The sequence below is a fragment of the Sorex fumeus genome, unplaced genomic scaffold (genome assembly GCF_029834395.1).
Source record: "Sorex fumeus unplaced genomic scaffold, SorFum_2.1 ptg000264l, whole genome shotgun sequence".
NCBI classification, from domain to species: domain Eukaryota; kingdom Metazoa; phylum Chordata; class Mammalia; order Eulipotyphla; family Soricidae; genus Sorex; species Sorex fumeus.
The window spans coordinates 1,172,328-1,200,283 of NW_026606321.1; the positions used below are offsets into that span (position 1 = coordinate 1,172,328).

The 27,956-nt window shown below is 62.4% G+C and overlaps 2 protein-coding genes across 3 annotated transcripts in view; one reads left to right on the plus strand and one right to left on the minus strand.

Annotated features, from left to right (window-relative positions):
* Positions 1 to 27,956, plus strand: part of ANKH (ANKH inorganic pyrophosphate transport regulator) — a 326,406-nt gene that overhangs the window by 263,723 nt on the left and 34,727 nt on the right. The window lies entirely within an intron of this gene.
* Positions 1 to 27,956, minus strand: part of TRIO (trio Rho guanine nucleotide exchange factor) — a 172,244-nt gene that overhangs the window by 13,399 nt on the left and 130,889 nt on the right. The window contains 13 exon segments of the mRNA XM_056109061.1: positions 1,068 to 1,245; positions 3,604 to 3,795; positions 4,275 to 4,352; positions 4,570 to 4,620; positions 6,193 to 6,285; positions 6,885 to 6,974; positions 9,863 to 9,932; positions 11,811 to 11,914; positions 13,434 to 13,500; positions 14,224 to 14,372; positions 14,493 to 14,588; positions 17,282 to 17,452; positions 18,061 to 18,353. Of these exon segments, the coding sequence (XP_055965036.1) occupies positions 1,068 to 1,245; positions 3,604 to 3,795; positions 4,275 to 4,352; positions 4,570 to 4,620; positions 6,193 to 6,285; positions 6,885 to 6,974; positions 9,863 to 9,932; positions 11,811 to 11,914; positions 13,434 to 13,500; positions 14,224 to 14,372; positions 14,493 to 14,588; positions 17,282 to 17,452; positions 18,061 to 18,353 (1,632 nt within the window).

Below are 27,956 nucleotides of genomic sequence, written 5' to 3' on the forward strand. Positions count from 1 at the left end.
GCGCGCAGGAACGGGGGATGCTGGGCGCGCGGGGGAATTGGGGGCTCGGTGTGTGGGGGAATGGGGGCGTAGGGCGCGCGGAACGCAGGGGAAGTGGGTACGGGAAATCAGGAGCGCAGGGCATGCGGGCATGGGGCGCAGGGAATCGGGGGCGCAAGGTGGTGAGGTGCGGGGGAATCGGGGGCGCAGGGTGTGCGGGATGCGGGAAAATAGGAGGCTCGGGGGAATCTGGGACTCAGGGCGCGCGCGCGGGGGGGGGGGGCTCAGGAGGAGGAATCGGAGGCTCGGGGCGCGGGGTGCTCGGAGCGCACGAGGCTGGCGGGGGGAATTGGGGACTCGGTGCATGGTGCTCGGGGACTTGGCTCAGGCCTTGCAGGCACCAGTGAGTCCGAGGAGGCACAAGGTCTGCACAGCGAGCGCCTTAGGGCGAGTGGCCGGCATAAACCCACCCCCACCCCCCAGAGTGTGCCAGCCAGAGGGCGGAGGCTCCCCAGAGGACCCCAGAAACAATTCCTGGACCACCTCGGGCCGCGGCTGCTTGTTGGCCATAGGTTGAAATTCAAGGAGCGGCAGCAACTGCAGAGACTGGCCAGCGGGGGGAGCCCGAGGGGCGGGCGAGCCGGGAGGACCCTGGAGGGCTGCTGGGTGTCTGCCTGGCAGTGGGCGCCCGAGCACTGGGCTGCTACTGGCCATGGGAACTGAAGCAATGGGCTGCTCCTGGCATCCTGCTGGCACCTGAGAACGGGCTGCTACTGGCCACGGGGACCTGAGCAGTCCAGCTTCTCTCATCAGCCGCACCACGAAGCGGGAAGGGCCAGTGGCATCTGCCCAGAAGGCAGCTTCCCTGTGCCACACAACTGAGCGCACGTTCCACAGGGCCACATGGGCCAGAGTCTGAACAGCCGAGTGGACCTGAGGCCCAACACTCAGAAGGTCATAGGCATGGCGGGGGCTGGCTGGAAGGGACCGGGTATGGCTGGGGCTGGTGGCCGGAAGGGACCAGGGCATGGCTGGGGCTGGCCGGAAGAGGGTGGGGTGGGGAGGGAGGGTGCACAGGCGGGAGGTACCGTTTAAAAAATTGCGCTGGTTTTCTAAAATCTGGTTGATCTCATGAATCCACGTCTGCCGGACACTGGGGCTGGACGCGTGCAGGATGAAGGTCTCCAGCGCCTCGCCCGTCCGTGACGTCAGAGCAAACTTGCAGGGATCGTTGTCCACGTTCTCCTCCAGACACAGGCAGCTCACCTTCAAGCAGTGCACGGAGGGGCGATGCGTGAGACATCACACACACACCCACGCCCGCGGGGCTCGGTCTAGGAGAAGGGGCAGCTGCTGCCCGGTACCCGTGGGACATGGCGGAAGCCTCACCAGTCCACTTTTGAAGGCCCAAATGATGGACAGCAGGGAGGGCACTGGTCACACATGCATATGCCCTCCCCGCCGGACTATCCTCCAGCACGCCATGTGACCCCTGAGCCTATCAGGAGTGGGCACTGAGCACCACCAGGTGTGGTCCCACACAGAGAAATAAACCAATGACCCAATACTTCAGGGTTGTGGGGAGTGACGGAGGAATGGAGGGCAGGGGACCCTGGGGCGGGGCTCAGTGTCAGGAAGCAGGCTGAGAGGCCCCTGGGCATGGCTGGGGCAGGTGAGAACACTGGGCACGGCTGGAACAGGCCAGGGCACCCTGGGCACGGGTTGCAGAACAAACGCAGTGCCTTATCTGTCACTTAGGCCACAAGCCTGCACTCAGCCATGGCGCCAAGGGTCCTGCCGGGGCCCGGATAACAGCAGAGGCTGCCGGTGCTCACGTGCCGGCAGGTACGTCCCCCAGAGAGCCCGATTGCAGCGCCCGGAGTGGGCAGACAATCTGCTTCTCTCTCGGGCCATACCCAGCGGGGCTCAGACTTGTTCCTGGCGGGGCTCAGGGGAACCTACGTGGTGCCATGGCTCGGACTCGGCTCAGCAGGGCACATGCCCTCCGGCGGACTCTCTCGGGTCCAGGGAGGCATCTCGGGGCACACTGGGACACTTGTGCGGGGCCACAACCAGTGGCACGAGGGGGGGGGCAGCGGCCAGCCACCATCCACGGACTTGAAGGGGCCACTTGGGCCACGCCCAGAGTTGTATGCCGCCTGAGGGGTGGACAGCTGCCTGTGAGGAGTACGGCTGCGGGGGGCACAGGCACCTACGAGGAGTACGGCTGTGAGGAGTGTGTGAGGAGTCCAGCAGCGAATGGTACGGGTGCCCGTGAGGTGCGTAACGTGAATGGATGAGGTGAAGAGTGTGAGGGGCGTGCAGGTACTCGTGAGCTGTACGGCTATTTCTTGGGCCACTCCTGACCCCCGCACGGCACTTCCTTTTTGGGGCCACACAAGGGTTGGTGCTCAGGACTTATTCCTACTCTGCAGTCAGGAATTGCTCCTGGCTGGCTCTGGGGACCCTCTGGGGGACTGGGGATTGAAAGTCCACCTCCCCCCATGGCACTCAGCACTCCCAAGAAGCATGCTGAAAGTAGACTGTGGACCGAACATGATTGCCACTCAATGCCTCTTTTGCCAACCAAGGCACCCAAAAGGAGAGAGAGAACAAAGAGGCGGGGTGGGATCGGAGGGATGGGGGGTGGGAGGGCTACTGGGATCATTGGTGGTGGAGAATGGGCACCGGTGGAGGGATGGGTACTCGATCATTGTGTAACTGAAATCCAAGCACAAGAATTTGTAAATCTACAACTGTACCTCGTGGTGTTTCACTAATAAAAAAACAAACAAACAAACAAAAAAACAGAACTCCTGCAGGTCATAGAGGGGGTCAGGTACCAGACGCGTCACTAAGCCTGTGCAAGGGCCTGCTGGCAAACCAGAGGGCCGAGCCCGACCTGTCTCTGCCTCAGTTGCCAGGCAGTCACAGTTTCACTCACACATCTGGTGTTGACCAAGGCTTCTGAGCTGTCGAGGCAGATTTCCTGCCAGAAGTCTCACAATGAGAATAGTGGGGAATGGGGACAGCCACGGGGCCCGAGGGGACATGGCTGTGCGAGGGCAGGGAGGCCTGAGGCCCAGCTGCGTCCTCGGTGGTGTGTGGGTGGGGGGGGTGGGGGGTTGGGCTGGGGCACATTTCACCTCAGGGCCACAGGCAGTGGAGACTACAGCTGTGTGTGTGTGTGTGTGTGCGCACGCGCACACACACACACACGCACACACCTACGTCTCTTAGGCCCTTCTTCTGGGGCCTCGGCCACGTTTGGTGTGTTACAGCAGGCCTGCCCACGGGGAGTCGCTCACTGTGGCCACGCATGCAGGTCACTGTCCGGGGCTGAGCGCACAGGCCAGGAGACCAAAGGAAACGGGGCTCGGCTCCGGCCTTGCTGTCAGACAGGACCCGGGGCCGTGGGACTTGAACCACCAAACTGGCCACCAAACTGAGGTCTCCTTGCTGTAGGGCAGTTATAGGCCCCGGAGACCACAGACAGGGGTGGCAGCGGGTGAATCCTGGATTCTGAAAGCTTCTAGAAAATTCTCAAGGCACGTAACCCTGGACTGGGACACAGGCGGTTGGAAGGGAGGCGGGCCACGTGGGCGGGAGGACGCCCCGCCGTACCTTGATGCTGTTCTTGAACAGGAACCCCGGCATGGAGAAGCCCTTTTTCTTGTCCAGCGGCTCGCTGAAGATGACGATCTGCTCGAAGAGGAAGACCCGCCGCTCCCTGCAGCGCGGCAGGAGGCCCGCGTCCTGGTCGGTGACCAGGAACGTGTCCTGCAACAGCAGCTTGCCCTGGGCCACGATTTTGCCCTGGGTGGGGGGGGAGCACACAGAGAGATCCAAGTCGGGTCCCCGAGTCCCTGCAAGCCCCCGTTCCAGACAGGGGGACGTCTGCTGGGGGCTCTGGGACCTAAAGCTCAAGCTTCCTTTTCTGGGTCTTTCTTTGCTTTTTGGACCACACCCGGCAGTGCTCAGGGGTTGGCAGTGCTTGGGGGACAAGACGGGATGCCGGGGCTGAACCTGGGTCGACCGCATGCAAGGCAAAGGCCCTCCCCGCTGGACTGTACTGCTCCGGCCTCCGGCTTCCTTTTCTCTCCTGCGATGGGTATTTGCCTTGGACGGCAGAGACACCCGCTGTGCTGGGGCGGGGGCATGAAGTGGGCACGCGGAGGAGACCCCGCAAATGGGACCCGCCTCCCCGAAGTCCCCAGCTGAGCCGTGTGCAGAGGGGGCAGCCCCCGCCCCACAGGCCGGCGGGGCGAGCAGGCGAGCGAGGAAGTGGCCCTTACGTCGAATCCCTGCAGCCGGCCCACGTTCATCATGTCGTTGCACCGCTTGGGGACGATGCACATGACCTCCACGGCGCGCTGCGGGCGGGGGACAGCATGAGCGCCCGACCACTGTCCACACAGACCCGGCCAGCAAGGCCCCGCCAGCAGAGACCCAGGCCCGGCGACATCCCCCAAGCACAGACTCCATCAGCAAGCCCCCCTGCCCAGCACAGACCCCGCCCAGCAGAGAGCCCAGTCCAAAGAGCGCCACGGCCAGCATAGACCCAGGCCCAACAGACCCCAGTCCAAGTACCTCCAACTCTGATGTGTCCAGGCTGGCTTTCTTGGAGTACTTGAGGAAGTCCTGTGAGGGGAATGGGGGTGGGGGAAGACGGTGAGGACCACAACCACCCTCCCCTCTCCATCCGGGATCTGAGAGATGGGCTTGGAGGGCCGTGGACCAAGGAGGTGCTGAGGGCTTCAGCTGGAGCTGTGAGCCCCCGGCGTTGGTGGTGGGGGGGGAGGTGTTCCACACACACACAGCCGCTGCAAACACTGACTTAGACCTCAGGACCCAAAGATGGTGGGGGTCGATGCCACTTTTACAGTGGACTACTATCCGAGAGCAAATGGAAAATGGAAGGAATAGAAAAAACAGGAGGAAAAAAAAAGCACCCAAAGGTCCAACTACAGATGAACAGATATCGTGATCTGTTGACACAATGGAATAGTATGCAGCTCTGAAAAAGTGTGGAATTATGCAACTGCTGTAAAATAGGTGGAACTAGAGGACATAAGGCTGACTGAAGTCAGCAGGGTACAGAATGGTCTCTCATATGTGGGTCTTAAAGATACACAGTGAGGCAGCAACAGGGGCCAAAGGTAACACAACAGGAGAATGACCCACAGCACTGAGTTTGGGGGGGGCTTGAACTCAACTCCCCATTGAGTTTTGGGGATGGGAGGAGGCACCCTGGGGAGGGGTATGGAGTTGGAATTCTGTGAATCAGAAACCGTGATGATCGGTCCTGTAAATCACAGACCCTCAATCATAAAAAGTTTTCAAAAAAATTTTTTTTGTGCTTTTTGGGTCACACCCAGCGATGCACAGGGGTCACTCCTGGCTTTGCACTCAGGAATTACCCCTGGCGGTGCTCAGGAGACCATATGGGGTGCTGGGAATCGAACCCGGGTCGGCTGCGTGCAAGGCAAACGCCCTCCCCGCTGTGCTGTTGCTCCAGCTCCAATCACAAGAAAGGGTTTTAAAGAGCCACTAAAAAGCCTCCAACGTCTGGGGGAAAAAAAAGTTTAAAAAATAAAGTTTCCTCTAAAGCAGTGAAATTCTGTTTAATATTTGCACACGGTTAAATATCAATCAATCAATCACAGATCATCCTGTTATTCGTCGACTGCCTCGAGCAGGCGCCAGTAACGTCTCTTTCATCCTGGCCCTGAGATTATATTCAAGGCTCTTTAGGAGAATGAGACCCATCATTGTTACTGGTATTTGGCACATTGGGTACGCCATGGGGAGTTTGCCAGACTCTGCCGTGTGGGCAGGCTACATTGGGTAGTCTGCCAGTTTGTCCAAAGTTAAATATTAATATTTAATAATATTAAATATTAATATTAACTTAATGACATGGCTTTTTCATAGATTTACTATAAACATGTGCCTCTCCCCCGCTTCCGACCCTGTTCCTGTCCCGCGACCGCCTCTGGCCTTTCCGATCGACCCTCCTGTTCTCGAGCTGTGGGCCCCCGTTTCTTTCATCTGTGCCCCACTTTAGGCGGGTGGTACGCGGGGCCCGACGCCCCTGGTTGACAAACGCTGCTCTCTAGTATTAACGGTGAGGAACAGCTGGGCTGCTGGCAGTCCCTCTGCAGAAAAAGGCCCCCTCCCCAGCGGCCCCCAGCACCGGGCTTAGCCCCCCACCTTGAGGAGCAGCTGGTACTTCATGATTCTCTGCACTGGCTTGATGAGCAGGTCCGTGAGTTGCAGTCTGTGCCCCAGCCGCTGCTTAAGGTCCTGCGATCCAAAGCACAAACCCCATTTCAGGGCTGTCACCTGTGGGGCCGCCTGAGGGAAGCGGGGACCCGCCCAGCCACCACCCAGGGCCACCTGCGTTGCCCACAGGGGCGTCTGACGCCAGGATGTTCCTGAGTCAGTTGTTCTGAGAACCATTTAAAGGCATTCCCAGCCCCTACCCCCCAACTTCCACGTAAATATTTAATTTTTAGACAGTGAATAATTTGGGGACCTTAAATTTCAAAGGGTGAAAGATCTTAAAGCCAAGCTGAATTTGTGACCCGTACCAATGTGTTGCATATCAATGCTCACGCATGCACACACAGGCCTGCACATGTGTGTGCATGCACACAGAACCGGTAGTCGCCCTCATGGTGACAGTGACAGTGGTCTGAACGCCTGGGGACTGGACCACCCCACCCCCCACCCCCGAATATATTCACACCCGCTTCTCTGCTTCTCGGGAAGTGAAGCTGGGCTCAGCCCTCTTGCACGGGAGGCTGGGCCGAGGGCCATCTCTCAGGAAACACTTATTTTGGTTTCTGGACATCCGCAGGCAAGGGGGGACTTGGCAACATCGTGCGGACTGTGGGTCTTACCTCAAAAAAGGTATCGATGTACTCTGAGACAATGTGCTCAGACTTTGGTTTGTTCTGACAATACACTATGTACATGTGCAACCTTCTCTCCTGGGGATGGAAGGCACAGACGGTCAGATCACAGCCCCACGGGCCCCGGGGAGCACATTCCCATCTCTGCTTAGGGAACGCCCCCCCCAACCCAACCCCCGCTGGCTCCCTCAAACACACAAGTTCCTGGTGGACACTAGAGGCAGCCTCAGGACACTGGTCCTTTTTTTTTTCTTTTTGGGTCACACCTGGCGATGCTCAGGGGTTACTCCTGGCTCTGCACTCAGGAATCACTCCTGGTGGTGCTTGAGGGACCATATGGGATGCTGGGAACTGAACCCGGGTTGGTTGTGCAAGGCAAATGCCCTACCCGCTGTGCTACTGCTCCAGACCCAGACACTGGCCTTTCTTTTTGAGGGGGTGGGACCTCCCAGGTGGGGTGCTCAGGGGACCAAAGACCAGTGATTAGCAGACCCCAGTGGGCTCACAGTTTAATGCAGGGCAGGGCCGGGGATGTGGTACTCTTTGGGCCCCCCTGGTGCCAAGGAAGACTTGGGGCCCCTGGGCACTTCTTGGGCCCTCCAGGGTCACGTGGTCCTGGGGACCTGCCTGGGGGATACTTGTCTGAACCCCCATGCTATCTCCAGGCCCCACAACACCACTCTTTTTGGGGTGTGAGGGCACGGTCATTTCACGGGGGAAGAGAAAGCTTTGAGGGTGGGTACTGGCAGGGAAGAGTGGACAACGGGCCAGCCCTTTGTCCTGGTGGCCCCCAAAGCACTGGGGGCAGATGCTTAGGGTCCCCAAGGCTTATTCTCAAATGTGAGCAATTCTCAAGGGGCCAGGACTGGGCAATGGCTGGAAACCACAAGGGTGTGGAGGGGCGGAGGGTGGATCAGAGAGGGGAGGGGCCAGGCCATGACCACTCTGGCCAGGAACTGAGCGCTGGAAGGAGGGAAAGACACATGACGACCTCCCAGCATCTGTACTGCAAACCATAGTGCCTAAAATGAGAAAGTGAGACGAGAAGAGGAGTGCCTGCCATAGAGGCAGGCAGGGTGCGGGGTGGTTGCAGTGGGGGGGGGGGGGGGGCGGGGTTAAGGGAAAGGTTAGGAGGGCACCTGGGACACTGGTGCTGGGAAATGACACAGGTGGAGGGATGGGTGTTGGAACACGGTATGACTGAAACCCGATCATGAACAGTTTTGCCATGCTCCTTCTCATGGCGATTCAATAAAAAAAAAAAATTAGTATTAAAAAAACTCAATTTGGGGCTGGAGTGATCAGCACAGCGGGTAGGGCGTTTGCCTTGCATGCGGTCGACCCGGGTTCGATTCTCAGCATCCCAAAGGGTCCCCTGAGAACCACCAGGTGTAATTTCTGAGTGCATAGCCAGGAGTAAGCCCTGTGCATCACCAGGTGTGACCCAAATCTACAACTGTACCTCATGGTGTTTCACTAATAAAAATCCAAATAAAAACAAACAAACAAACAAACAAACAAACAAAAAACAAACTTCAATTAAAACAAATACCGAACAATCCTCCAGATCATTTGCCCTGTATGTGGTGCTGGCACCCGCCGGCATGTGGTTCTGCTTTGGGACACGTCCCTGGAGAGGGACCAGAAACAGCCCCAGCGATGTGTCACTTCGGCACACTGTCTCGGGTCCCCTCCCGGGGGCCACATCTACTCCAGAGAGCAACGGGCGCCAAGTCCCCAACTCGTGCCCGAGGGCACCTGGCGGGCATCTCTGAAAACACCTAAATGGGCTCGTGTTCCTGGTAAATGTGCGGTTAGGCGTGCTCAGGAAGAGGGATGCGGAGTTGTCAAGCCAAACGGTGGAACTCCCGCTGCCACCAAAGGCCACTCGGGAAGCTCCTGAACACAGAAGCGAGGCGAGTGCCGACCTGACCTGGTCGTACGGTGTCTCAACGCCTGGGTCTGGGGGTGCCGTGTGAACAGAGTTTGGTGAATGGGCCTCCCCGCGAGAGGGTTGGCGTCTCTCAGCTCTGGGTGCTGTGAGCCCGTCAAGAGTCGCAGCTTGCTGAGCTTGGCGCAGCCTCTAAGGAGGCTGGTTGCTTTCTGGGTTTCATTCGTTCGCTTTTTTTTTTTTTTGGCGGGGGGAGTCACACCTGGCTGTGCACAGGGCTCGGTGCCGAGGGATCATTCGTGGCAGTGCCAGAGAGCCACATGGGGTTAGCTAAGGCAAGGCAAGCGCCCAGCCCCTGGCACCCAACCTCTCACCTGGAAACTGACCGGCTTGAAAAGCTTATAAAGTATTGGTCCTCTTTCGACTCCCTGCTGTCTCTTAGAATAATCCCCCCCCGCAAATATTTTACCCCTCCGCCATCTAAAAAAAAACAACAATGCGGGAGCAGAAAAAAATAAGTCACCCACCTTCGTGTAAGACACGAAAGAGACTTGTGGCAACAAAAACACAAAACCTTGTGACTCATTTTTGAAAAAAAAATGTTTTAAAAACAGTCTATTGTGGAGCTGGAGCAATAGCACAGTGGGTAGGGCTTTTGCCTTGCACGCGGCCGACCTGGGTTCGATTCCCAGCAACCCCCAAGCACCGCCAGGAATCGTTCTTGAGTGCATGAACCAGGAGTAATCCCTGTGCATCGCCAAGTGTGACCCAAAAAAGCAAAAAAAAAAAAAAACAAACCAACAAAACACCCCACAGTCTATTGTATCACATGCATTTCTGAAACACACGTGATGTGGCGAGGACACAGGTATCAGCTCTGTTTCAGGTCCAGACGGTGGGCCCGGGCATCCAGCAAGGTCCCCGCTTCCAACCACTAGGCGGTGCTGTCAGCTCACCTGCCTGGGGTGGGCAGCTTGATTCCACCCACAGGGCCCCTCCTCCCCGCTCCCCTCCCTAACTGGGCATACCCCTGAGAGCTGGGCAGGGGACCCAGACCACAGCAGGACGTACGTACATGTTTAACAAAAAGGGATCCTAGTTTTTCCGGATCTTCAAGGCACTTCTCCAACTCTCCTAAAAAAAAGCTGCAACGAGAAGAGGCGACTTGAGAACCCAACTCCAACCCTCTGATTTCAGATGGAAGCTCATCTTTGCCAAATGATCCCTTTCGACAGGAGCCACCACCGGGAGAACCAGCGGGCACGCGCACTGGACACGGAAAATGTTCTGCTTGGAGGCACGTCCCACGGGCAATTCGGTTCCCTAAGTCTTTTAAAAAGGACATTTTCCTAGCAGGAGAGTTAAATAACCTATCAAATAAAATAAAATTGGGGGTGGGGGGGCAGTGCTGGGGAGCGAGTCCAGGGTCTCCCAGGTCTCAGCTTGGCCTGTTTATTCTGGGGGACTGTGTCTATTTGGTCCCTGTACCTACAATAAGCTCTGTTCCTATCTACTATTTCTGTTGTGGTTATTACTGTCTTAGGGCCACATCCAGCGGCACTCAGAAATCACTCCTGGCCGTGCTCCGGGGACCATACAGGATACTGGGCCCAAACCCAGGTCAGCCGTGAGCACGGGAAACAGCCACTCGCTGTACTATCTCTCCAACCCCCGCGCTGGCCTCTGCGTGTTGGGGACGGAGCGGGGGAAGACAGACTCCATGACGGACTCCAGCTTTACAGCCCTGCCCCACACCCCCACATCTGGCTTTCTCCGGACTCTGCTCTCATCCCCCTCCCCCGCCACCTGCCACAGAAGGACATCTTTGGGCTGAAGACTTGGTCTTGGTTTCTTAGAATTCTGCTTCTTCACCCCCACCCGGGCTGATAACTCGGCCCTGTTCCCAGAAACTGCCCGGGCGGGAGCAGGGGAGGAGGGAACAACTGCTAGGATGGCCTGGAAAATTATCAGGAGAAGACGACCTATCTGTAACGGCTCTTTGTGCTACTCGAAACTGGCTGAATCCTGTATTCTTGCTTCTATCTCTCCTTGAAACTGTAAGCGTGGGCTACGACACACACGCCGACTAGAACATCTGCAGCTTCTCGCCTTGCTCAGGGGCCTGTGCCTAAGAGCCTGGCCCCAGCCAGCTGGCTTGAATAAACCCCGCTTGTGTTTTACGCTACTGGCTGGACTCTGTGTGGTTCGGAGAGGGGAGACTAACACTGGCCTTTGCAGGGGCTCTCACTCGTGTCCACAGTGACCAGGGCCGCAAGTGTGTGCTGCTGTCGGCAAGAAGCAATGAGGGTATGTGATGGGAGGAACCAGAGAGGGCCACTGAGCTGGGCCTTTAAGATGAGGCCGGCCCCGCACTCCCTGAAGGCCGGGTGGTCCATCCCAGGCATTCCACAATGGTGCCAGTGGCCGGAGTCCTTATTATTAGGGAAACCCTAGTAATCACAGATGGCTTGTTTGTTTGGGGCCAAGCCTGACAGTGCTCAGGGGTCACTCCCGGTGGGGCTTGGGATGCTGGACGCAAGGGATCGAACCTGGGTCGGCTGCATGCAAGGCAACTGCCCGGCCCCCTGTGCTGTCTGTCCCACCTCGTGATGGGTATCGATAAGCGGGACTCGGGGGAGCCAAGGGTGATGGCCTTGACAAGCCCAGGGACCCGGGGACCCGGGGACCCTGTCTGGGTTAGGTGAGGGAGAGCCCGGACCCGGCTCTGCCCCCCGAGGCCCCGGCTGCTGTCCGTGTGCCCTGCAGGTGGCCACCACTCTGGCCTGAATCTGACGGCCACTCTGCAGCTCAGGGCACCGAGGGCCTGGCACTCAGCTGCTCCTCCCAAACCCCCGGCTTGGGGGAGACAGAGTCACACCCTCCGGGGAGGGGCTGCAGGGGTCCCAGGAGCAGTGAGCTGCCCTGCCCTGCTCTGGGCCTCAGGCCCTGGAGGCAGGGGGCCCTTCCGGTTCGTGAGAGGTGACCCCCAGACCACCCTGCCGGGTCCCCCCAGGGCTACGTACTCTCGGTGCCAGTCGTATATCTGGTGGATGTTGCCAAACACGATCTTGTCTTTGCCCTTCATGTCGTCGGGGACGCCGTCCTCCTTCATCAGCGCCATGTAGCCCTGCGGGCGAGAAGGGGAGCTCACAGGACCGTCCCCAGAGCTGCCCACCGCGCACTCGACTCCCCATGAGAGGATTCAGGGGATAGCGGGTGCGTCCCCGCCGTGAACCTCCCCACTGGCCGTGGACAGGGAAAATGTCCAGCCTGGACTGTCATCTCCTCCGTTCTCAGCACTGAGCCTGGATGGACAGCGTCCACCCCCGCTGTCGGCCCATTCCCACAAGTCTTTCAACAGGGTAATGCATTAACGTGGTCTGAGTCTCGTGGACGCGGCCCTCCGAGCAGCGGGCAGACATGGCTGCAACCACACACCAGGCTCCGCGAGCAGGTGGATCTTGGGGAGAACGCTTTGTACAACGGTGCATTTTCTGGGGCCACACCTACTCTCCCAGGCTCCTTCCGGTCACGCTCAGGTCCATCGTGTGATAAACGCGATGGCTGAACCAACGATTATGACCAAGGACAGTGACCGGCCCTCTGGGGCGCACTCCCCTGAAGAGTCTGTTTGCCTCGGAAAGCGATCATGCATCTCAGTCAGGTAACTGCCTTAAATCGGCTTCTCAAGAACGCTTTGAAGGTCGTTACTGGTCTTTGTTAGGGGGCCAGACCCAGCCAGACCCAGGTGTTCACGGCTGTCCGGGACGGAACTGTGTACTGGAGCCTGACCAGAGCCATGAGGAAGTTCCAAAGACATTGCAAACAAGGCCGTGTCATAGCTGCAAACAGCTAGCAACTGAGTGAACGGGGCTGGGGTCAGCGTGCCACAATGTGGCCGCTCTTTGTTGCAGATGAACTGTGCTATGCTTGGAGGAAAGTTAAACAAAGTAGCTTGCTGGGCTATCATGGGTTTGCACAGATTCTGATGTGGAACTTGTGGGAAGTGGGATGGAAAGAATCACGAGCTGGTCTGATCTGCCTCATCAGGAATGGTGTGCGTTAATAGGTCACAAGATAATATGGACTCTGAGGTGTTTTGATCTTACGTACTCTGAGGTGGGCTGGAGCGATAGCACAGTGGTAGGGCATTTGCCTTGCATGCGACCGACTTGGTCGGCCCAGGTTTGATTCTTCCACCCCTCTCAGAGAGCCCGGCAAGCTACCGAGAGTATCTCGCCCGCATGGCAAAGCCTGGCAAGCTACCCGTGACATATTCAATATGCCAAACACAGCAACAACAAGTCTCATGATGGAGATGTTACTGGGCCCACTCGAGCAAATCGATGAACAACGGGAGGACAGTGCTACAGTGTACGCTGAGGTACGATAGATGTTTTGATCAATCACCCCATAAAAGGAGACTGCAAAAGCCGATCAGTGCTAAGTGGCCTGAGCGAGCTTCAACTCTCCAAGCTTCAACATTACACACGCCTTGCTGGTCTCTGCGCCTTCAACTGATCGGTTGATCAAACTAACCGTGCCAGGCGCGCTCCCTGCCCACTGTGCTATGTCTCTGGCCCCTGGCTTGTTCCGGCTGGGGGAGGGGGCTCGGGCTCGGTCGTCTGACCTCGGGAAACTCATACCTCAACCACACAGCCGAGGTCCCGCACGTAGTCGCGCTCTGTCTCCACTAATTCTTGCAACACGTAGCTGGGGGGGGGGGGGGGGTGGAGAGAGAGAGAGAGAGAGAGAGAACCCGCAGTGACCACCCACCTTCCCAGGTCCTCAGGGGAAGGGTCACGATCACTTCCCCCGTGGCACGCCTGGGCACCGGGCCGGGATGTCCCAACCACGCTCAGGTCCACGCAGGGTGCCCACGGCACCTGCGACTGGGGATGAGTCCCCACTCCTGAGGCCTCTGCCAACGGGGAGCTCGGCACATAGGTTCCGTGGCTCTTACTGATTCAGTGGCTCTGCGGCTGTGGTTTGGGGGCCGCATACGGCTGGGCTCGGGGGACCAGATGCGGTGCTGGGACTCCCGCCTCCCCAACTGCATGTCCACCTTGGCCCTGCTCTGAGGAAGCATCGTGGCCATGCAGGGAAAGATCCGGCCCCGTGTTTGAGCTGAAGCAAACGCTTCTGTTCAGAAGTGTCTCTTTCTCTGCAAAGGCCACTAACCGCTGACGCCCCTTGAGTCAGAGATGGACCCCAAACCAGCCCTAGGAGATAGGAGGCTGCCCGCCACGGGCTCGGGGGACAGGAGGCTGCCCGCCACGGACTCGGGGGACAGGAGGCTGCCCGCCACGGACTCGGGGGACAGGAGGCTGCCCGCCATGAACTCGGGGGACAGGAGGCTGCCCGCCACGGACTCGGGGGACAGGAGGCTGCCCGCCACGGACTCGGGGGACAGGAGGCTGCCCGCCGGGGCCTTACCGCCGTCTCTTCAGCGAGCTGCACTTCCTCTCTTCCATCTCGTCGATAGGTGAGGACGAGGACAGGAGCGAGTTGTCGGAAGGGTTGAAGGACGGGCTGCTGCTGTCCCCCTGGTCCACCAGGAGGGAACTGGGCCGATCTTCCAGCGCCTGGAAGGAATGCGAGGCTGTGCCCGGGCCGCCACGGGACCCGTGGCCGCTGCCCTAGAGGACACTGGAGAAATGGGGCCGGCGTGGTGGCCCCTACCCCCGCCCCCGCAGGAGCCTCACCATCTTGCTTTTGACCAGTTCCTCGATGGCGCTGACGAGCTCGGCGGCGCTGGGCGTCTCGGAGCTGGTGGGGCGGACCAGGAGGCGTGAGGAGGCCTGTGGGGGGCAGGAGACAGTCACCGGGCAGCCGGGAAACGCCCCTGCAGGCGCAACCGCTTCCCGGAAGCCAATCCAGACAAGGAGACCACGAGCTGTCTTTGTTTGCGTTTATTTCCAGCGGCCTTTCTTCCCGCTGACAGTCCTGACAGGGAACGTTCAACAAAGCCCGATCGGGGGCCAAGGCGGGGGGAGCGGACGGGGCCTGGTTTGAATCAGTCGTCGGCCCGGCAGAGCCGATTCCCCAAAGGGGGTGGGGGTTGACCGGTCGGGCCCCCAGGACGCCGTGGCCTCGAGGCCGGCAGTGGCAGGAGCAGGAGGGGGCGGAGAGGGCGGGGGGCACCGGGCTCACCAGGAAGCCACAGGGGGACTCCACCGGCAAACCAGCCCTGCACATGGGCGCGAGGAGGGCCAGGCGGGGCAGGGACGCGCTCACCAGGTTCCATCCATCCACTTCCCCGAGACCAGTGATGGGCACAGGAGCGGGGGCCTCTCAGGCCATCGACGCCACTGGGGGGCTAGAAACGGGCAGCGGGCAGCAGGGTGGGGCGGGGCGGGGGACCGGGGCTGAGTTCGAGTTTCAGTGATTCGCAAACAGGGCCTGTTTGCAGGTGACTGGAAACTGTGGGGTGGGGGGAGGTGTGGCGGGAGCCCGGCCGCAGGGAGGGCAGCGGGGAGCAAGCCACTGGCCACTGTCGCCAGGCCCAGCGCACGCAGACGGATGGGCTGCAGGTCACGGGGCCTTCACGCGACGCATCGGCTGGAGATGCTCGCGGAGAGGCGCGCCGGGGACCGGGGCAGGCGGGAAGGGCTGGGGGTCAGATGGAGAGGTAGGGAAACCGAGTCCAGACAGACACAGAGCACAAGTCGACGTAATGCTGCAGCCAGCGCCACACAGCAGGAGAAGAGAGAAGGGACGGTCAGGGCCGGCGTCCCCGCCGGGCACCTCACTGCGGGTGTCTGCAGGCCCCGCCAGGGCAGAGCCCGGGGAGCTGCCACCTGACATGGAGAGGGGCCCTCTGTCCATCACAGGGGCCTCACAGTTGACCGTCATGGGATGTCACAGCTGTCCATCACAGGGGCCTCACAGCTGACCATCAGGGGGTCTCACAGCTGACCATCACAGAGGCCTCACAGCTGACCATCACAAGGGCCTCACAGCTGACCATCACAGGGGCCTCACAGCTGACCATCACGGGTCCTCACAGCTGACCATCACAGGGGCCTCACAGCTGACCATCACAAGGGCCTCACAGCTGACCATCAGGGGGCCTCAGAGCTGACCATCAGGGGGCCTCAGAGCTGACCATCACAGGGCTTCACAGCTGACCATCACAGGGCCTCACAGCTGACCATCACGGGGCCTCACAGTTGACCATCACAGGGGCCTCACAGCTGACCATCACAGGGGTCTCACAGCTGACCATCACAGGGCCTCACAGTTGACCATCACAGGGCCTCACAGCTGACCATCACAGGGCCTCACAGCTGACCATCACAGGGCCTCACAGCTGACCATCAGGGGGCCTCACAGCTGACCATCACAGGGACCTCATAGCTGACCATCACAGGGCCTCACAGTTGACCGTCATGGGATGTCACAGCTGTCCATCACAAGGGCCTCACAGCTGACCATCAGGGGGCCTCACAGCTGACCATCAGGGGGCCTCACAGCTGACCATCACAGGGCCTCACAGCTGACCATCACGGGGCCTCACAGCTGACCATCACAGAGCTTCACAGCTGACCATCACAGGGGCCTCATAGCTGACCATCACAGGGCCTCACAGTTGACTGTCATGGGATGTCACAGCTGTCCATCACAAGGGCCTCACAGCTGACCATCAGGGGGCCTCAGAGCTGACCATCAGGGGGCCTCAGAGCTGACCATCACAGGGCTTCACAGCTGACCATCACAGGGCCTCACAGCTGACCATCACAGGGCCTCACAGCTGACCATCACGGGGCCTCACAGTTGACCGTAATGGGATGTCACAGCTGACCATCACAAGGGCCTCACAGCTGACCATCAGGGGGCCTCACAGCTGACCATCAGGGGGCCTCACAGCTGACCATCAGGGGGCCTCACAGCTGACCATCAGGGGGCCTCACAGCTGACCATCAGGGGGCCTCACAGCTGACCACCACGGGGGCCTCGCAGCTGTCGATGAGGTCTCACATCTGTTAGTCATGGGATCCCGGCAGGTTCCAGGTCTTAAAATCTGGTAAAGTGAGCGAGCACCCTCATCAGGACGAAAGAGCCTTGGGGAAGGAAACTGAGGAAAATGAGGACAACCAATGGAAACGGCGTGAGTGCCAGAAACAGGAAACAAAGCACCAGTGACGGCCTCATGAACACTTTGCCCGGGAGCCCTGCGGGGCCCTGACCCTCCTGTGTCAGCACAGGGCCTTGAGCCACTGTCTCTGGGTCAACAGCTGGCCGGGAATGGAGTGCTGAGGAGCGAGGAGCCAGGTGGTGGACGCCCTCGCGACCTCCCCGCTGCGGGATGGGCTCGCCTCAGCCCTGGTCCTAGCCCACCACAGACAGGCCTGGACTGTGGCCTCGCAGTCGGACACTAGAGGGCCCCAGGCACCTGGTGTGGTCACCGAAGGCCCTGGGCGCGTGGGCACGGCGGCCTGCAGCCGTGAGGACAGGGGCCGGTCGGGGGCAGGGCGGGGCCGCCCGCGCTCACCTTGTCGTCCTGCGAGTCGGGCTGGAGGAGGCTGTGCTGCTGGATGGCCATGGGCGGGGGCAAGGGCACGGCGTCCGCGCCCTCCTCGCCCTCCTCCTCCCCGCAGCTCTGCATGCCCGAGGACGATGACTTGGACAGGGTCCCGCTGCTCAGGCCCTCGTTCCGGCCTCTCTGCAAGGCAGACGGCCACGTGCGCCTGAGACGCGGGCAGGGCGGGGAGGGAGGGGCCGCGGGGGCCAGCAACCGGCCGAGCCCCGTCCCTCCTGCCCTCGGCGGGCTGCTCACGGCCACCACGTGTCCCGGCAGGTGTCCCCGCGCAGAGAGGGGGATGGGCTCAGTCTCGGCCCGTGTGCCCGCTGGGGGAAATTCTGACTCCGCGCCAGTGGAAGGGCGCAGAGAGAGGGACGAGGCAGCGGCCAGTGGACAGGCCCGGGACTCGCATCGGATCCACCCCTGCCCCGCCTCCCTTTCCCAGTCTGGGAGGGCCTGAGGGTGGGGGCGTGAGGGGGGACAGTCTAAGCCGAAGAGCAAACAAGGGGCCCTTTTAGAGGAACCCCCCCCGCCCCTGTGGAGTGCACCCTGGCCCCTGGGGGTGCGGCAGAGTTTTCTGCCAGGTGAGGGAGCAGGTGTCCCCCCGGCCTCCGAGTCTAGCTCAGGGTTTCCCTGCACCTCGCACCCGCAAGGCAGTGCCACGAGGAAGGGGAGGGGCGAGAAACAGGGGGCCCCTGCCAGCCTGTCTGATGGCAGGGGCCGGGGGGCGGGGCGGGGCGGGGGCGCACCTCCTCCACGGTCTCGTCCTGCGGGGTGGCGGCGCTGTCGTCCGAGTCCTTCTGCGAGCCGGCGTCGGCGCTCTTGCGCACCTCGCGGCTCTTCTTGTGCTTGTGCGCCAGCTTCTTCACGTGCCCGTCGGCCTTGCCGCTGCTCAGCCTGCGCACGGGGCTGGTGAGCCACTTGCGCAGCGTGTTCCCCGGCCGCTTGGGGCCAGGCGAGCTCTGCGCGCCCAGCACGTGCGGCTGCAGCGACGCCACCGACGCGGGCGGGCTGGCGTCGTTGCTGGACACGGACAGCGAGTCTGTGGGGGAGGGACGGGCCGGTGAGCCCCGGGCGTGGGGGGGCGGGGGACAGGAGAATCGCCGCCTCCGCCCAAGGGCGCCAGAGGGCGAGGCTGCGCCCCCCAGGCAGTGACCAGGCACCCCTGCCCTGCCCCTGAAGGTCATGGACTGGGGGGGAGTTGCGGGTCGGCTGGGACCCCACACAGCCAACGGCAGACACCAGGAGATTTTCAGAAGCTGCACGTCTGCACCCTCCCGCAGGGCCCTAAAGAAGGTGACAGACAGGTGCTCCCTCTCCCCGGGGTCCCGGGCACGCCCCTCCTGCCCCGTCCCTTCCAGCGCCCCAACCAGGCAGACGTGCCGCCACCCACAATGCTCTGTGCCAGGCCCGAGCAGGGTCTTCCACAGTCCATTTGAGCCCCTCCCCCCACCTTTTCTGGGTGCTCACGGGCAGGTGCTCCCTCCCACGGCTGCCCGCTGTATGCAGGAGAAGGCCCAGCCCACGCGGGCAAGGGCCCGGCACGCGGGAGGCCTTCCTTGGGCACACTTGGGACGACGCCAGAGGGCAGAGGAACAGGAGGGTCTAGCGACGTATGGACCAGACACAGCCTCACTCCCCTTTATCAAGTGCCAACCGCATCCGGTCCGGGGACGGAGAGGGTGGAAATCCACCTCTGGCACCGGCATGGCCTGGACCCCCCCAGAGCTGGCACCAAGGAAGGAGCAGGCTGGGGGAAGCAGCCCTCAGGAGAGAAGCTGAGAAGAGGGGGCCTTAGGCAGGATGGAAGGCCGACTGGAGGAGGTGTCCAAGCGCACGGAGAGGCTGAGCTGCCTCAGGGGATGCACCAACACACAGTGGGTAACAATTCAGCGCTGCCTGGGCCCACAATGGTGGCCAGTGACCTTGTGCACGGGAGGCCCCCCCCTCCCCCTTCCCTGCCCTGGCACAGTGACAGGCAAAGCCCACGCCATGTTTCCTCGTAGGGTGAAGCGAATGGGGCAGAGACAGAGGGGGCTTGGCTTGCACGCGGCAGGCCCCGGCCAGATCCCCAGCCCCACACAGGGTCCCCTGAACCCCCCAGCCAGGAGTACGCCCTGCACTCCGGCTAGTATGGCCCCCAGCCAGACACAGAGGGAGCGAGAGGGCCGGCTCACCAGCCTGTGGCACCCGCCCGGGCCGGCCAGGCGGAGAGACGTGAGCACCGCCTGGAGTGGGGTTGGAGCCCTGGGAGGGAATGGCCGTCTGTGCCGTGGTGGGCAGGAGGCCCCCGAGTCAGATGCCACAAGGGTCCATGCTAAGGACGGGGCGGCAGGGAGGCACTGGGATCCGGAGGGGGGGTGCTTCCCTCAGCTCGGGCTCCCGGCGGCCTCCCGCTGCCCCCTGCCAGCCTGTTCTCAGCACAGATGAGCGTCTGTCCTGGGGGTGGGGGCTCTGGGACTCGGCGAGAGCCACGCAGGGCTGATGGCCTGGGGGTTCCTAGGCTCCAGTGGCTGCTGGGCCTGTGAAGGCCTCTGTGGGGGTGAGAGGGGTGCGTGTCTGAGTACGTGCAGGGCTGGGGGTACTGTATTGGCTGGGCACTGCCGTGGGCTCAGTGGATGGGGCCAGTGGTCACTGCTGTAGGCGGCAAATGTCTGCAAGGGGCAGGCCCTGCCAGGCCCAACGGGCTCCAGGAACAGCCCGAGTTAGCGGCGGGAACAAGGGCCAGCGGATGCGCCTCGGCTCCTGGCTTTGTTCTGTCAGCTCGCAGCGTCCGATTCCAAACACCCCTCCACGCCTCCCTGAAAGGACCCGGCCCGGCCTCCAGGGAACCAGCGAGCTGCCCGTGATTGGACCCAATGGCATAAACCGCGCGAGCCTGTGAACGTTCCCAGGGAGCCCATCGCTCACCTCAGGGCCCCACGGATGGCACGGAGAGATGGAAACCAGAGCTCGCCGGGTGGGAGAGCAGCGGTGTGGAGGGTGCGGACCCCTCTCCCCATCCCCCCAGCCCTGAGCGAGCCCGTGAGGTCCTGGGTCCCCGACATCCGGTCCAGCCACACAGTCCAGGCCAGGGGGTTGGACTTCTGTCCCCTCGGCAGAGCCATGCGGTGCTGTCGCTCGGAGAAGCGGGGCCGGTGCCCCCTCGCGGCTGTGAGCATGCTGCCCCCCGCCACCCGCTTCCCAGCCCAGCCAGATTCTAGGGAAGACGGCGTCGCCCAACGTCTGGCCTCTCAAATGACTTGCGGCCCATCCCCGTCCTGAAGCCCCCGGCCCACAACGGGGCCTGCGTCAGAGCAGAGCCTGTGTGTCTGGGGGCAGCGGGACGCGGGGACAGGACACATCCCCAGGAACTCCCACCCCATCGAGCATGCCTCCCCCACCCCCGGCCAGAAGGAGGAGGGGAGGGGGTGGCCCAGCCTGCACCCAGCAGGCGTGAAGGACGGGCTGGGACCCAGGAAGGCCCTGCAGGCGGTCAGGCGCGGCCAGGCAGACACGCGCTTCAAGGGCACCCACTCCTTTCTGAGCACTGGTTTTCAGAGCCCGGCCAGGATCAGGGAGCTCTGGGGACTGTGTGTGTGTGTGTGTGGGGGGGGGGGTCCCACGGCATTGCTTGGGGGGTCACAGGCCCACTAGGGGCAGCTGTGTGTCTGCAGGTCTGTGTATGTTTGAGTCTGTGTGTGTGTGTGTGTGTGGGAGAGAGAGAGAGAGAGGGGGAGAGAGAGAGAGAGAGAGGGGGAGAGAGAGAGAGAGAGAGAGAGAGAGAGAGAGAGGACAGCAGAAGGTCTCTGGACCGAGAACAAACTCCATACCCAACAAAGGACATAGCCCAGGCGACTCCGCAGAGCGGGCCCTGTGGAACGCCCAGATGCTGTGCCCGAGGACCAGGCTCCGAGCGCAGGACAGTGGTGCCCGTCCACGGGTCAGGGACCAGGAGGATGCCTGGCTAGATCCCACCCAGGTCCACTCCACGGCCCCCTGGGGTGTGCACGGGCGGGTGGGCGCAGCGCCCGCAGGCAGGCAGCCCCCACAGCTGGGCCTCGGGCAGGAAGAGGAAGTGGAGACCCCCCCAACACACACACACACACACACACACACACACACACACACACACACTTCCAGCCTTGCTGAAACTCCCTCGGCTCATTTTCCCGTCGCTGCTCCGGCTTTGGGAGGCCCGTCCGAGCACCTGGCAGACGTTCACCCCAGGCCCAGGAAGCCATAAATCTGCGCTGGCCCCCCGTGTGGCAGGGGGCAGCCCGCGGGACGGGCGGGGAGAATTCCAGATGCGCAGGAGGAACCTTCAGGTCTCCGGGTCCCCTGGGTCGGCGCATTCCCCCTCGCCCGCCCCAAGGCCAGGATCTGGGGGCTGCAGACACCCCCGCCCCCACTTCTGTCCACAGATGCTCTGAGCGAGTGCTGCAGACGTCCTGGCTTGGTGCCAAGAGTGAAAACAAGTGGAAATGATTTAAAAATGCATGTTTTAGATCGAAAAAAATGCCACCCCTCCCTTCCAAATAAAACCTAATCCCCTGCAAGCAGTTTTGGGGGAATGTAGCAGCAAGCGCTATTGGGGGGAAGGGGGGCGGGGGCAGACGGGAAACCGCCGTGAGCTGCAGTGGCGGGAGTCACCACAGGACAAGGGCACGGCGGGCTCACTCTCCCGTGCCACCGCCCCCGGCATGCTGCGCGCGCATCCCGCCTTCAGCCCCGGCTTCACTTAGCGGGAAGGAACAGAGAATTCCTTTCCCACCAGGCGCGGGGGTGGGGGGGATGCGGGGGTGGGGAGCAGTCTGGGGGTTTGGCCCCAGGGGCCCTTCCTCTCCTCCTGGGAAACAGAAGGTCTGCGGGCCTTTGGGGCACTTAGGACAGCAGGGACCCGGGATCGGGTCAGAGGGACAGGACAGCGTGGAGGGCGCCTGCCTGGCATGTGGCAGACCCGGGCTAGATCCCCGGCTCCCGTAAGGTCCCCTGAGCACCGCCAGGAGTAATTTCTGAGTGCAGAGACAGGAGTGACCCCTGAGCATCACTGGGTATGGGGGAGGGAGGGAGGGAGAGAGAGGGAGAGAAAGAGAGAGAGAGAGAGAGAGAGAGAGAGAGAGAGAGAGAGAGAGAGAGAGAGAGAGAGAGAAGTGGGTGGGGCATCTGCCTCGCACACAGTGAACCCGGGTCTGATTCCCGAGCACTGCCAGGCCGCCAGGCGCAATTCCTGAGTGCATGGCCAGGAGCAAGCCCTGAGCATCGCCAAACGCCCCGGAAGACAAAGAGCGAGAGGGGATGCGGAAATGCTTCCCCTCAAAAAACGGACTTTGCAGGGCGAGGAGCCACATTCCTCCTGGAAACAGAGAACCAAGACGCAGGGGCTCAGGAAGGGGTGGGGTCTGCAGCTCGGGGCCTCGGGGCAGACCCGGATCCTGCAATCGGTTCCAGGTGCCCTCGAGGGGGCCGCGGCTGAGCCCTTCCTGACTGGCCGGCCCCCACGCCCTCAGAGGCGATTTCTGCTCTTCACCTCACCCCTGCAGTTCCAGCCCTCACTCAGGCTGCCTCTGGGACACATCCAGGGGGTTTCAGCAGATGGCTCTAAGCAAGACGATCCCCATCTGGCCCGGGAAACACTCCCGGCCAGTGTCTGGGAGCAGGAGAACCGCCTCTTCCTAAGGGCGTCCAACAAGGCAGCCTGGGGGCGGGGGAGGGGGGTGGCGGTACAGGACGGCTCAGCAAGCTCTGCTGGCACTTCTCTGTTTCTGTACCTCACCCGGCAGTGCTCAGGACCGCATGCCGTGCGGGGATGGCACCTGGGCAAGTGCCCGGGCTGCGGGACTCTGCAGCGTCACGCACGGGCGCGGAGGGGCTTCTCCTCAGCATCAACTGACGAGGCTTCAGACCGCCCTGCACGGGCTGTGGCGTCTGGGAAACCGGCCCGGAGCCACCAGGCCAGTGTGGGGAGACGGAACTGCAGCTCTCCAGGACAGGGACCCGTGCGGGGACTGGCTTACCCTCGCGAACCTTCACGTTGAGGGGAGCATCAGCCCCCACGGCCCAGGGAGACCCCCGTCCAGCGAGCGTTTCTCTTCAGGAGCATTTCTCCTCACACTGAGGGGATCATCAGCCCCCCGGGACCCCACCCAGAGAGCGTTTTTCCTCACGCTGAGGGGATCATCAGCAACCCCCACGACCCAGGGAGACCCCACCCAGACAGCATTTTCCTCACAAGCATTTTTCCTCATGCTGAGGGGGATCATTAGCCCCCCTGGACCCAGGGAGACCCCTCCCAGTGAGCATTTCTCCTCATGCTGAGGGGAATCTCAGCCGCCACCCCCCCCCCCGCCCTCCTCCAATGACCCAGGGAGAACCCGCCTCATGAGCACCTTTCCTCATGAGCATTCTTCCTCACTCTGAAGGGATCACCACACACCTCCCCACCCCATGACCCAGGGAGCCCCCCGTGTGCAGAGCAGGGAAGCCTGAGAACAGCCTGAAGCGCTTGGGACCGGGAGCCTCTCGTCTTTGTGTATGAAATGGCGTGTCCAGTCACGTCCCTCAGGAGGATCCCTCGGGGCTCTGAAACCGGGGTGCTCGTGGGCATGGAGCAGGGGACACGCCGCTGGGGGCTCACTGACAGGAAATGATGGTTGGGGAGAGCCCCAGGGCTGGGAGTGGCCAGGACTCTGAACCTAGGGGCGGGTCCTTTCACTGCAGAGGAGGTCACTCTCGGTAAAGGACCTCAGGGTGACCCGCTGCCCCTTCCGGTCACCGCGTCCTTCGCGGGGCCACCTGGCTCGGACGCCTCCAGCTCGAGCCTGATAAGGAGGGCACAGATGGGGACGCTGACCGCTCGGTGAACGCAGACTGGGAGGGACGGAACTGCAGCCTGTGTTCAGCACAGCAGCCCGGCACCCCCCCCCCCCCCCCCCCGCCCCTTTGCACAGCCAGGGGCCTGGGCCAAAGGCAGTCCGTCTCTCTGGAACGTCAGGGACAAGGCTCTGCCCGGGGCTCGGCCTAGCGCCCCCCCCCTTCCCTGGGTTTCCTGCCCACCTGCTTAGACGCTCAGAGATGTCGCCCGCCCCCACGAGAGTCCCGGCCGGCAAGGACCGAGGCGAGAAGCACCTTCCCCTGCCGTCAGGCCGCACTGGCGCCCCGACCCTTACCTGGCACTCAGCCCACCCCCCCCCCCCCCCCCCCCCCCGACTTCTGGTCCGGATTGTCGTTCCCCCGGGCACACCGCTCAAGCCCCCTCCCCGTCTACCTCCGCATCCCCGGTGGCTGTCTTCCTCACAGGGAAGACACGGGGCTCTGTTCCCCGAGGGGCGTCTCGGAGGGTCCCCGCAGGGCTGACAGGACCCCACGGCTGGGGCTGGGTGGGGGCACGGGGTGGGGGGCGCAGCCTGACAAACAAAGAACCTAAGGAGATTCTGCCTGAGGCAGTCAAAGGCGGCCACATCCTGCCGGGAGCCCAGCCCGCTCTCCCTGCTCACACGAGGGCCGGGCTGCCGGACGCCCCCACACGCCCCTTCCTGGCCCTGCCCCTCAGTAGCCCCCAGCACAAGCACCGTAATCCCCCCGCCACCGGGGTCCCTGCAGTCCTCCCCGCCCCAACTTGGCAATGCAGCCAACAGAAAGCCCCCGGGCATCTGTGCCAAGCACTGGGGGGTGAGGGGGTCGGTACCTAGGTCCAGTATCCAGTACTTGCAGGGCCCGGGCTGGCCGGCGGGGGACAGCGCGTCCAGGCGGTCGGCAGGCTGAGTCCCGTTGGGCATGGCGAGGGCCGAGCGAGCCCCGAAGGGCACAGCGCCAGGTGAGCGAGCGGGGGCCGAGAGGGGCCGAGCGGGGGCCGAGAGGTGCTTTCCCCGCCGCCTGCCGGCCCCAAGAGCTCCCACGCGCGCGGGAGAGCCGGGCCTGGCGCGCAGCCTCCCCGCAGAGCCTCTAACTGGTGCTCGGGAGATGCTGGGAGCCAGATGTTTCTGCTCTCCGCGGAGTTCCTCACTGCCGGAGCTGGCGGACCGGCCGGTGTGGCAGGCAGAGGGAGGGCGCGTCAGGGATGCACTGGCGGGCGGGCGGGCGGGCGGGGAGGGGCCACCCCTGCGATTTGATAGCGCCGAGAAACACTCACTCGCCATTGGGGCGGGCGGCCAAGTGCTGACATCACGGGGCTGCGATGCCGCTGCCGCTTATGAGAAACAGATCGCAGCGCCCTGCAGGCGGCGACCCCCAGGTCCATGCGGGCGCCTGGCGGGACTCTGGGCGTTTCCAGGGCCCCGTGGCCAGGCCTGGCCCCCGCCCTGCCCCCTTCCCCGGTTCTCGGGCAGGAGTCCGGAAGATTCTCTGCGCATCTGAACCTGCCTCCCGGCTCCACTCACTCGCTCTCGCCCAGGACTTCTTGGCCTCCCCGCCCTGACCTTTCAGTTATTTCTTTAGGAGGTTGTCTTTACGGGTTAAGAAAAAAATGTAAGAAAAAAACGCAGGATCCGGGGCTGGGGGAGCGATAGCGCAGCGGGTAGGGCGTTTGCCTTGCACGTAGCCGACCCGTGGTCGATTCCCAGCATCCCATAGGGTGTCCTGGGCACTGCCAGGAGTCATTCCTGAGTGCAGAGCCAGGAGTAACCCCTGTGCATCGCCAGGTGTGACCCAAAAAGCCAAAAAAAAAAAAACCCAACAACCCAAAAATGCAGGGTCTGCCTGGCGTATTTGCCTCCAACTATTAAAAAAAAAAGTTGTTACTATGGGGCAGGGGAAATGTGAGACCAGCCAGAAGTCCAGTTTCTAAGCCGGAGACGATCAACAGTGACGGAAAAGAAGAAGGGGAAAGAGGATGGGCCAGGGGATGGCACGGGCGCGAGCCCCCCTCCCCCCGCCCCCCGACCCTAGCTGCATCACCCTCGCAGGCCCTTGCGGTCGGGGGTTGCCAGAAGCGGTTCCGAGTCTTCTCCGGGACGTGCACACAGGCTGGACCCAGGTCCCAGAGGAGAGCTGCTCAGGGCAGGCCCGTTTCCTGGAACACGGCCCCGGGACAGGTCCCGAGGTGCGCCTGGCAGCCCTGCGGGCACCCGCCGAGCGGTGGCTGAGCACAGAGCACGTTTTGTGCCAGGGGAAACCCGCGCACCCCCATCAATAGCCTCTCTCTTTGCGGTGTCCCCCCCCCGAAAAAAAGCAGCAGTAAAAATGTCCTAAAGGAAATCAATTTAATTGACATTCTAAAGTTTCATTCGTGCCAACCTCTATTGAACACTTGACTTCGCCTCTTTCCAAAAACACAGCCGGCCAAGCGCGGGCCGTTAATTAAGACAGTCCCCGCCCCGGCTGTCCGGGGAAACGATCCCCCTGCAACGGGAAGGGAGCCACGCTCACACGGGGGCCACAGCCACGGGCAGAACAGCCATGGGCACGGCCGCCCGCGGGAGCACTCAGAGAGGAGCTTGGACCCGCAACGCGAGCCAGCCCCCAGGGAAGGCACCACAGGCCCCATGGAGAACCAGGGCCCACATTAAGTGAGATGAGATGCCCGGGAGGAAAGGGGAGGTAAGGGAAGAGGAGGGCGAGGGGGGAGGGGAGGGGAAGGCAGAGGGAAGGAGAGGGGAGGAGAGAGGGCGGCAGAGGGTGAAGGGGAGTGTGGGGGAGGGAAGGGGTGAGGAGGGAGAGCAGAGGGGAGGGGATGGAGGCCCAGCATAGACAGGCTCAGACACGGGGGCTCTGGGTTCGATTCTCAACACCACGTGGTCCTCGAGCACCAACGGGGGAGGTGACCCCCCCGAAAAGCAAAACCAGAATCCACGTGGCCCAGTGGTGGTTTCTGGGGGCGCCGGGAGGCCCAGGAGAGCTGCGGGCTGAGGGCACACACCCGGGGCGCCCCATCAGGGCGCGTGGAAGGAGGCGGCACAGGGCAGAGAGGGGCAGGGAGGGGGCAAGGGCCCGGGGCCACTCTGTGTCCGTCCAGGGGAAAGACGGGCTCCGGACAGCCTGGCTAAGAAGAGAAGCCAGGACGGGGTGTGGGATGCAGGGGTGTGATGGGCCACCCGGGGCCCTTCCTGACACGCACCCATGTGTCGAGGGGAGACAGACGGGTGGGGGGCTGTGGGCACAGCTGTGGGGACGGGTGAGGGGACAGGCAGGCCACGGGCACCTCTGAGCCAGGTCTGAGGAGGTCCCTGCCGTGCAGCTGTTCAGGTCACAGCACTGTGGGGTGTGTGTGTGTGTGTGTGGGGGGGGGGGGGTTTGGGCGGCACCCGGCGGTGCTCGGGGAACTGTATGTGGGTCCAGGGATGGAAGCACGACCCGCCGCGTGTCCAGGCCAGCTCCCTGCCCGCCGTGCGGTCTCTGCAGAGGGGGATGAGTGCCGACCACAGGCAGGGCCATCAGTGGGCCCCAGCCCGTCTGCTTCCAGCGTGGGCTCCCGCTTCCCTCCCCGGCGGCGAGGGAGCTGGGCTGCGGCCTCTCAGTTTCCAGCACAAAGACGGGCCTGTGTGGCCGGCAGCGCGGGGGAGACCCTTCCTGCACCCCGTTTCCTGCGACTCCTGCCACAAAAGCACCTTTATGGGGAGGCCTGCGGGGGCTCCCGCTCCCCTCCTGGGCGCTGCACTCGCTCAGGCCACAGGGCAGGGAGGGGGAGGGGGGCTTGGCAGGGGGTGCCCGGCCTGGCGGGGACATGAAG